The sequence below is a fragment of the Alosa pseudoharengus genome, unplaced genomic scaffold (assembly GCF_046254945.1).
Source record: "Alosa pseudoharengus isolate Yale_2024_CS ecotype anadromous, Long Island Sound unplaced genomic scaffold, YU_APseudo_1.1 YU_APseudo_1.1_scf_12, whole genome shotgun sequence".
NCBI lineage: Eukaryota > Metazoa > Chordata > Actinopteri > Clupeiformes > Clupeidae > Alosa > Alosa pseudoharengus.
The window spans coordinates 443298-453697 of NW_027468587.1; the positions used below are offsets into that span (position 1 = coordinate 443298).

Sequence of the window (10400 nt, forward strand, 5' to 3'; positions counted from 1 at the left end):
CACAGCTATGATTGTAAAAAGGAGAATCATAAATGATCAGACAAGTGCTCTCTTTGAGCAAGCACTTTCACTAAAGTCAAGTCAACTGTCAGACTCTGTAGAAGACTTATTTGATCACTTTAAAAAATGGCAAACATTATGGATGACATTGCTCCATTACAATTCTAGAAAGTTAAGGACAAACAGAAAGCACCATGGAGGCAAAATCCAGCAGTTAAACTTCTAAAAAGAGAGTGTAGGAAGACTGAAAGAAAATGGCGTAAATACAAACTTCAGATCCACTATGAAATCCATAAAGAGATGCTCCGCACATATAACTCTGAAATATGCAAAGCAAGACAGTCCTTTTTTTCTAACATTATCAATAGAAGTTTAAATAACACTCGTATTCTATTTTCAACTGTTGATAAATTAACAAATCCCCCCTCACAATTAGCACCTGAACTTCTCTCAACTAATAAATGCAATGAGTTTTCATCTTTTTTTAAAGGTAAAATTGACAAAATCAGACTCAACATATCTGCTCAATTACAAATTCAACAACCTGAACTTCCAGCAACAAACAGAGGGAAACTAAACTTAATGTCAGAGTTCAGCTTGATAGACTACGAAACACTTAAAAAAACGGTACAGAATCTCAGCTCTTCCACATGTGTCTTAGACACTCTGTTTGTTGCCATTGGAAACTGTACCTCAACACCAACGTCCTTGACCTGTGGTGTTCCCCAGGGGTCGATCTTAGGGCCACTATTATTCAACCTCTATATGCTCCCACTTGGACAAATCATCCAAAATAACTTGATTTCATATCATAGCTATGCAGATGACACACAAATTTACTTAGCTCTGTCACCAAACGACTATGGTCCTCTTGAATCTATGTGTCAGTGTATAGAACAAATCAACACCTGGATGTCTCAAAATTTTCTTCAGCTGAACAAAGAAAAAACTGAAGTAATTATATTTGGTAAAAAGGAGGAAAGACTTAGGGTTGCCAGTCTCCTTGACACAAAAGGGTTGAAGGCAAAGGATACAGTTAAAAATCTTGGTGTATTAACCCTTAGAACCCGATTGACGCAAAGTGCGTCAAAAAACACACCCTTTCTTCTCTGTTACATTGCTCCGCGACTGTTTATCGCAACGAGATAAAAACCTTTATTGCCTGACAGAGAAGAAGTGGGGCTTTCCAAAGAGACTACGCACTTGTCTGTACGATCAAGTATGAAAATTTAAAAAAATCATGAAATTAAATCAAATTGCATCATATTTACAGTCTATACTTCTCTGCGTTCACCTGCGCACCCATTACTTTCGTTTGAATTACTCGCGAACCCGTGATCGCATAGATATGGCAAGCATATCAGATGAAAGGGCTATCCATTGGTACCATGGATATCGATCTTTCTGGCTTATAAAAACAGACGAAGTGACTGCAAAATATTAACTTCATGTACACAAACCAACACTGCACACCCATTACTCTCGGAGTAATTACTCACGACCCGTGATCGGATATATATGCCACGTATGTTAGATAAAAGAGGATACACAGAGCTATCATTTGATACCAAATACATCCTTCTGGGTTATAAAACAGACGAAGTGACAGCAAAATAATAACTTCATATAGCTGGACTTACCCCACGTTTTTCTCTTGTTGTTGCAAAGCATGTTTATAATCCAACGCTATCGTGTGTTTCTCTATGTCAAAGCATGTTCATAATCCGGTTTTGAGATCCTAGCAAATTCCTGCATGACATCCAATTCAAGGCTCACATTGCATCCCAATTTGTTCTACAAAGAAACACCTTTTTTGCCTTTACTTTGTTCATGGCAATGCAGTAAAAAGTTGAGAATCATCATGAGTGCATACACCATAGTCACACATGCTAACAGGCAAACTTGGGTCAAGTCAGGTCAGATCAGTTCGTGTCACAGATATGGAGCGCAGAATGGTCATTTTTCAACGCTAAATAAAAAATGGCATTTATTTCCGTAAATCACACACCACATATTTCTGTAAATTGCTCAGCCCCAGAGTATCCCTCCAACATGGCAATTATATTGCCCGTTTCAGGACAGTCTGCCCTACACACACATTAAATGCATGTAGAGCTATGAGCTTGCTGTGGTGAGATACAGGTCAAAATATAAGAATTTTTATAATATGATTTTTATATTTTAATTCTTTAAAAATGCTAGTACTAATACATGAAATGATGGCAGATCTGGATAGCCTAGACTCTGCTGAAAAAAACAATATATAATATGTGTGTGTGGCACTCACAATGACCAGAATAAATCCTTATGAATAAAGGTAGTGAAAATGCCCTAAAAACAGCTTAGGGTTCTAAGGGTTAATTGACAGTGATCTAAATTTCAACAGCCACATGAAAGCGACAACTAAATCAGCTTTTTACCACCTCAAAAATATTGCCAGACTCAGAGGGCTGATGTCAAAATATGACTTAGAAAAACTCATTCATGCATTTATCTCCAGCAGGGTTGATTACTGCAATGGACTGTTCACAGGCCTTCCTAAAAAGACTATTAAACAGCTTCAGATGATACAAAATGCAGCAGCTAGGATTCTAACAAAAACTAAAAGAACTGACCACATTACTTCTTAAGTCCTTGCACATTACTTCTTAAGTCCTTGCACTGGCTTCCAGTAAGTCACAGAATTGACTTTAAAGCTCTATTGCTTGTTTATAAATCAGTAAATGGAGCAGGACCTAAATACCTGTCAGACATGCTTCAGCAGTACACACCTTCGCGTCCTCTCAGGTCCCAGGTGAAAAACCTGCTAGTAAAACCTACTGTTAGAACTAAACATGGTGAAGCAGCTTTTAGCTGCTATGCGGCTCAGCTGTGGAATCAACTTTCGGATGACATTAAAAAGGCCCCAACTGTAGCCAGTTTTAAATCTAGACTTAAGACCAAACTGTTCTCAGATGCTTTCTGCTAACTGTGCCAAGTTACAAATTCTGAATCTGCCTTGATAATTATTCTACTTTATCTTTTATTACTTTTTTTTTTACTACTTTTGCCTTTGTTTTTTGCTTACTAATTATCCTTTATTTTTAAATTATTTTACCTTGTGTTTTATGTTTTCTTTTTATTATGATCTTTACCTTTTAACTATTCTTTGACTATATTGCCCTTTTTATTTGTTATTATTGTTTGGTTTTGTTTATGTAAAGCACATTGAATGACCTCTGTGTATGAAATGCGCTATATAAATAAACTTGACTTGACTTGACTAATGCAGTGTTTCTCAAACCTTTTTTTCTGGGGACCCACTTTTTAAAAATGACAGACTATCGCGACCCAACTCGTGACTGTGGTAGTTAACGAACTAGATCAGTGGTTCTCAAACTTTTTCTTTCATTCCCCACTTTGATCGAGGGGGCATTCTCGAGCCCCACCTGTCCCTCATCGCTCTAAGAAAGTGGTAGGTCAAGCTTAAAATTGTCAAATTTATTGAAATAATGACAAGTTCTAAATATATCCTCTTCAACAGAGTTAAAATCAGCTTGTGCTGCAAATATAATAATAAATAAATACAATAAATACAACACACATATTTCTGTTTTCCAGCAACATAGGCATAGGCCATTTTACAGCATTGTACAATATATTCAATGAAATACCAACATGCTGCATTAAATGGATCCATAATCCAGTCATACTGAGCACTGCTGGTTGGGAAATATTTTTGAAATAAACTTTGCAGGGATGTGATGTAGGCCTACTGTTTAATACATGGGATCACGAGAGTGCCTCCCAATCAGACGTTTCAGCGATTTCGCTCAGAAATCTCAAAGGCATAAGGGTCATTCCGTGTGAAATCACCCAATTTCAGCGCAATTTGGCAGGTGACCCTCTCCGAAAAAATCTGAAAAAAATCACAGGTGTTTGTAGACCAAATCCATGCATAGATCCTAAATAGTATATCTGTATAACTAATCGTTGCAAAACTACAGCCCTTTGAAACTTCAAGTCATTTTAAGCATTGTGGTGAACAATCCTTTTTGGTCAACTTCCAGCATTATTGGCTCTTTTGGTATTTCACACACATTAGTGAAACTATGTGAATAGAAGTACATTTTCCTGTTGAATTAAAATATCCAATCGGATTAGACGTATCTTGTATACTTTCCCCTCTGCAAAGCTCTGAAAAAGGCTATAAATTCATAATGTGAAAAGACATCACCTTTGAGGGCTTCTCATTCAAAAAGTATGTGACACAAATTCATCAGATTTTTTTCCTACACATATAAGTATTATAAGGTCCTGTCCATGCATTAACTTTGGTTGTTATCATGTTCATATTTTCAGAGCATTTTTTTTAAATTGGGCTTGATTTTCAAAAAGCCTGTTTTCATCTTCTCATTTCACCACGTGGACAGTTAACAGGATTTTTTTTTAATTTTACCATATATCATTCTGTATGTGAGGATCATCTGCCCAAAATTTGGGCTTGTTGCTGAGTTTCTTCATTGAGATAAGATTTTTTTTAAATATTGTCTATAAATCCACTGAATTTGTACTGGATCTGCAGTACCACTTTGCACCACATGTGGTGCTCTTTTAATACAATGGAAGTCAATGGAAGAGTAAGAGAGTCACTTGTTTGCTGCACATATCCAATCTAAACACGGAGATGGGCAGAGACGGGTGACAGGCAGGAAAACACAAAGCAAATGGGGAACCAGGCAAACACAGCACACTACAGGACACACAGCACACTACAGGACACACAGCACACTACAGGACACTACAGGACACACAGGACACTACAGCACACTACAGGACACACAGGACACACAGCACACTACAGGACACACAGCACACTACAGGACACTACAGGACACACAGGACACACAGCACACTACAGGACACACAGGACACTACAGGACACACAGGACACTACAGCACACTACAGGACACTACAGGACACTACAGCACACTACAGGACACACAGCACACTACAGGACACACAGGACACACAGCACACTACAGGACACACAGCACACTACAGGACACACAGGACACTACAGGACACTACAGGACACACAGCAAACACAGGACACACAGCACACTACAGGACACACAGGACACACAGCACACTACAGGACACACAGCACACTACAGGACACTACAGGACACTACAGGACACACAGCAAACACAGGACACACATCACACTACAGGACACACAGGCAAACACAGGACACACAGCAAACACAGGACACACAGCACACTACAGGACACACAGGCAAACACAGGACACACAGCAAACACAGGACACACAGGACACTACAGGACACTACAGGACACACAGGCAAACACAGGACACACAGCAAACACAGGACACACAGGACACTACACAAAATAGCCACCTGGGTGGCACAAAGTCACTCCATCAAGGCAGAATCCTGACAAATATACTGTACAGAGCAGGTAATTAAATGCTGTTAATGCTGGTAGCTGATTTTAGCTGGTCTTTGTTGGTTTTCTTCCAGCTCTTGCTGGTCTTTGCTGGTGTAGCTGGTTGGGCCACCAGCTCGATATGCTGGCGTGACCATCTGAGGAAGCTGGTCATGCTGGTTTGACCAGCCTGTCGTGTGGGATACAGCTGGTGCAAGATGGTCATGCTGGTGACCAGCCTGCCAAGCTTGACATTGTTGGTGTAAGATGGTCATGCTGGTTTGACCAACATAAGCTGGCACGGCCAGTTAAACCAGCAGTGTAGACCAGCAACACCAGCTAAAATGACCAGCTTGAGGTGGTACGACAAGCAAAACCAGCTGAATTACCATCATAAGCTGGGAAAACCAGCTGGTCTAGCTGGTCAACCATCATAGGGTGGTCAAACAAACTGGTCAACAAGCTGGTCAACCAGCAAACCACCTTTAGCTGGTCAGGCTGTTTTTTTCAGCAGGGATTGCTGTTTTTATAATGCCATCATGCCATGTCAGTGTAAAATGTAGCTCAAATTAAATAATACTAATAAAAAGACTTTTGCATTCCCAAAAGTATTAGCAGGGAGTCCCAAAAGTATATTTTGTGTAAAATGTGTGAACTCTGAACTCTGTCTTTGCATATACAGCTCAAGTTGTGAATTTTCTACAAATAATTTAAAGTCGTGAAGTGGTCTGAAATGACCACCATTCTAACTTTCACTCACCTGATGAAAACTTTGTGAACTCTTTGTATCGATATAAACATTTGAACGAGTGAATAAAAAATAGAAATAATTATCCCAGAAAGTCCCAGAAATATGACTTGAATAGAAGTTAGTTAGTTATTAACAATTAATTGATAAACTTTTAGAATAGTTTTAGCACTGATGCAGTCAGCATAGGCCTCTTTGCAGGTAGGCCTACATTTCATTCCGTTTTCGATGGCAAATGCGAAACAGCGCCAAAACAACCACCAGTGGACAAAAAGAGTATTACATGTGTACTGTTAAGACTCGCCATAGAGAATGAATGGGGGAAATTACGGAGGTTATAGTTTGACGATGTCGTACTCCCGTGCGGGCCGGATGCTATATACCGCGGACATGTTTTTTTTTTTTTTTGGGGGGGGGGGGGCGTAGTTTGGGGACCACTGTGCTAAAGCATAAAAACTGTGTTAAGAAAATAAAAGTAATAAAGATAATCATTGTGGGTTGATGTGCCAGTCTATGCCTGAATAGAAACTATTTAATAGATTTCTTAAACAGAAACATGGGTATTACAAATAATGACAAATAGTTACAAATATATTAAGTTAAGTTTTACTTATTGAAATGAAGAGTGCTATAAACAAATACAAATAGATTAGTAAACATTCACTCTGGATAACGGTATCAGCTAAATGTGGTGCGGTGCTGCCACCTGAGCCACAGCCCATTCATATAACATGTCACAATTGTGTCTTGAGGTAAACATAGACCCGTAATGTCCTGCTGTATAGTGCTATAGTGAAGGTGCAGTAGCCAGAAAAGTTGTGGGTTCAGATCAGTTGTTTTCGTCTCCTAGACCTAGAAGAAGTAAAATTACATGAAAAAATATGAATAGTAAATTTCTTCTGATATGTCATTTATGTAAGAATATTGCAATTTCTGTAATCTTACTTACAGATACCAAAGTATCCCTATTGCAAGCAGCACAATGGACAAAACAACCCCTAAGACGATTGAGATCGCCGCGGTGCGGTGTTGTGGTTTGTCATACTCTGAGGAATTTAGAAATGCAAATTACACAACACTGATGCACTGCTATTTTCTGAAATTGGCCATTTTAATTTTTTTACCTGTTATGATGAAATGAGCCACACTGATTCCCAAGCTGCTGTTACTGATGCAGGTGTAGTTATGGCCTTTTGCCTCCTGCAGGTGGAGTTTGCTACCTGCATCAGATATATTAGCCGTCTCATTGGTCATCTCCACACCGTCAACCAGCCATGTGATCACAGGACTGTCCCACTGGGCTCTCTCGCTAGACACGTCACACCGGAGTTCAACAGACGCCTTTGGAGGCTCCTCTGAGGGAGGGGGGCACATGCACATGTAGGCAGAGAGAGAGAGAGAGAGAGAGACAATAAGCTTTCCTACTTTTTGTCTACTAATATTTTGCTCTGAGCTGTTTTTAATCCAATGACACAGCAGAAGCTGTTGACTAAAACTCTGTTAACTTCATGCTTGCTTACACAAAGCAGTATAATACATTTTGAACTGTGAGAAAGTTTCTTTATTTTATGAAGTTGTTGATTGAACAAAGAACTCCTGCACATTGAATTTAACGAGCAAAATACAATTCAAAGACCCAGAGCTGTGGGAAGAGGATTGGGGTTGGATTTGGGTATCACATTTTTTTATATATATATTTTTAATGTTTTAGTACGTTTATAAATGTATTTTATTATTACATATTTTGTCATCTTCCAAGGGGTGCTTTGATGTCTGCTTTTCTAACAGGCTTGCAGTGCTCCCCCACTTCCCACGACTATGCAAAGACCTTACCTCTGATGATGTCTGTTGATAACAGATATGCAAAAGCTCATTTACATGCAGCATGAAAATGAAGGAGACAGATGCACGTTATACAGTACATGTTGCCTACTTACAGTTAAGATAGAACTTTTACTGCATGTGATGATTGTGGGCAGCAATACCCAATTTAGTTGCTGAACTAGTGTGAAGTGTGTAGCCTATAACATTTACAGCATCAGTGAATGCACCCAGAAATATACTGTATGATAATGGCACCATGTTGGAAGAAACCAGTTATGAAACCAGTATGACTTGACAGTAGCAGTAGCATTTTAAATAGGCCAGCCTTTGTGTTTGATGACTATCAATGCAAAATATGCTGCTGAACCAGTAAGAAGCTTCTATTTTTACAACCATCCTCCACAGCTGAATGCTGCACAGAGAGAATCCACCTTACCGCTTTTGCTAACGTCTTTTTCCGAAAATGTTTGTGTCCCGTCTTGGTCTGTGACAGTGATAGTGTAGCGGCCAAAGTCCGAGTCCCGAACACCAGAGATCTTCAGAGTAGCTCCTCCCTTCTCTATACTGATTCTGGGGTCTTGCGTTTTAACAGGGTCGCCCTGCCAGGTGGCCAGTCTTCTGGACCCTGCGGCAGTATTGCACTCCCACGCCACCATGAAGATCTTTTCAACAGGAATCTTCTCTATGAAAGCCTCCAGTACAAGCTCCCTCCCCAGAGCAACATGGAATGGATGTGGATTTGTGAAGTGTACTGATAAGCCCTGGGCCATATGCACCCCTGTGGAGGACATGACAAGGGGCTGAATCGGATTGTTATCAACAGGTCATTTATTAGGCTTAACCGTTAAACTGAAAATGTGAACATAAAATGAGACTTACACATAGCCACGATAGAACAAGCATTCCATTTTAGATTCATCCTCATCTTTAAAGTTGACCTGTTGTGTTTCTTTCTGTGACCACTCTAAGAATAAAGCAGTTTAATTCATACAAAATTAGTATTTAGTAAAATATGTAGCATACTGTTGTGGATTTGTTATCTGTAGTTATGTTGTTATGTTTGGCTTGATGCCAACTGTGTTAAACAGATTCTATAGAACCATAAATAAACAGACATAAAATGTTCTATGAGAATGAAAGAAGTTTCTCTTACTCAGCTCAACACTGTCCGGATAGCTGTTCCTCAAGCAAATGAAAGGGCGTGCCTGCCCAGCCTAGCGTTTACAAAAGTCTGGCAACTTAAAAATGTTCTGCCCCTGCAACTACGGAAGCACAACCCTATAGGCAATTATCCACTACCATATAATTACGCTTCTTTGATCTCCCCTCAACATGGGCAACAAAAGAGCCAACACAATATAATAACAAAATCACTTGCAGCAACATTCCAGAAAGCGGGTCCTAAAAATCTGAATTAGTTAACCCTGAGGAAAAAGGGAATTTCTGGGTTTCCCATTCCAGTAAGAAATGATGTAAGACTCGATGAACATAACAAACCCAGATCAGGCTGCAGATCATTTGTTTTTGTTCCCCCTCCCTCCATGCCTCCCATCCTGTCCTCCTGCCATAACCCCTCCTAACCCTAACAATAGCAGGATGGAGGAAGGAAGGAGAGACAGATGTAACCCCTTCTTATGGGCTGTCAGTATAAACATAAAACAGTGGCGCAACATGATCCTGAGCTCTCAGCGGTGGAATGATGAACCGGCTGGCTGAATTCCTGTATACCAGTAGGCTAAAAATTAGGAGATAATAAATAATTACATTCGATAGCGCGGTGCCTCCACTGTAAAAATACTACACTTAGGCATAGTTTACTATTTTAAGCTAAACCACCATTAATTAACGGTACCCATGTGGAAAAGTACTTACAATACACAATACAATTTTCATAAAACAGCAGTATCACAACAGTCACATGTAAAAGTAGTATTAAATAACAAATAAAACCAGTGCCGCTGCTGGCCCCCCCAATAAATAAATAAATAAATACAATTATATAGTAATATTTAAATGATAATAATGAGTCATTTTACTTTAAAATATTGATTTCCTAAGAAATACTACTAATTTGATGCCGTTTAACTCATTTATAAATGGTGCGCTGTCACTTTAAGATCGTCTACACAACTCTCATAATGGTCTTTTTGCCAGCTCCATTGAAATACTAGCCTATGGCTAGTCAACAAACTCTAACATTGTTTGTGCCACATTTAGCACAATATTAGCAGTAGGCTAGGCGTGATATTAAGTTGGTATAAACAGCTAGCTAGACATGTTCTGTTTGCAATTAAAAGTGATATATGAGCCTGGTAGCCACTACAGTACCTGAGTGGAATGTGTTAAATCGGCATACTGTACTTCATGGGAAACGAATTATTGAAGACTTCACGACTC

General features: G+C 39.3%; 1 protein-coding gene across 1 annotated transcript; it reads right to left on the reverse strand.

The window, feature by feature from the left end:
* Window positions 1–6769: 6769 nt before the first annotated feature.
* LOC143118637 (hemicentin-1-like) lies at window positions 6770–9503 on the reverse strand. The gene is made up of 6 exons (XM_076279668.1): window positions 9157–9503; window positions 8883–8967; window positions 8440–8781; window positions 7304–7534; window positions 7129–7225; window positions 6770–7031 (listed from the first exon to the last, which is right to left on the reverse strand). The coding sequence occupies exons 2-6, from the start codon at window positions 8926–8928 to the stop codon at window positions 7004–7006; spliced, it is 744 nt and encodes a 247-aa protein (XP_076135783.1). The 5' UTR covers window positions 8929–8967; window positions 9157–9503; the 3' UTR covers window positions 6770–7003.
* Between the last annotated feature and the right edge of the window lie 897 nt (window positions 9504–10400).

Coding starts and splice junctions, on each gene's coding strand:
- LOC143118637 (XM_076279668.1), bottom strand. CDS start 8,928: ATGAGGATGAATCTAAAATGGAATGCTTGTTCTATCGTGGCTATGT. Junction 7,535..8,439: donor AAAAGACGTTAGCAAAAGCG/GTAAGGTGGATT, acceptor CCCCTCCCTCAG/AGGAGCCTCCAAAGGCGTCT. Junction 7,032..7,128: donor ATAGGGATACTTTGGTATCT/GTAAGTAAGATT, acceptor TACTTCTTCTAG/GTCTAGGAGACGAAAACAAC.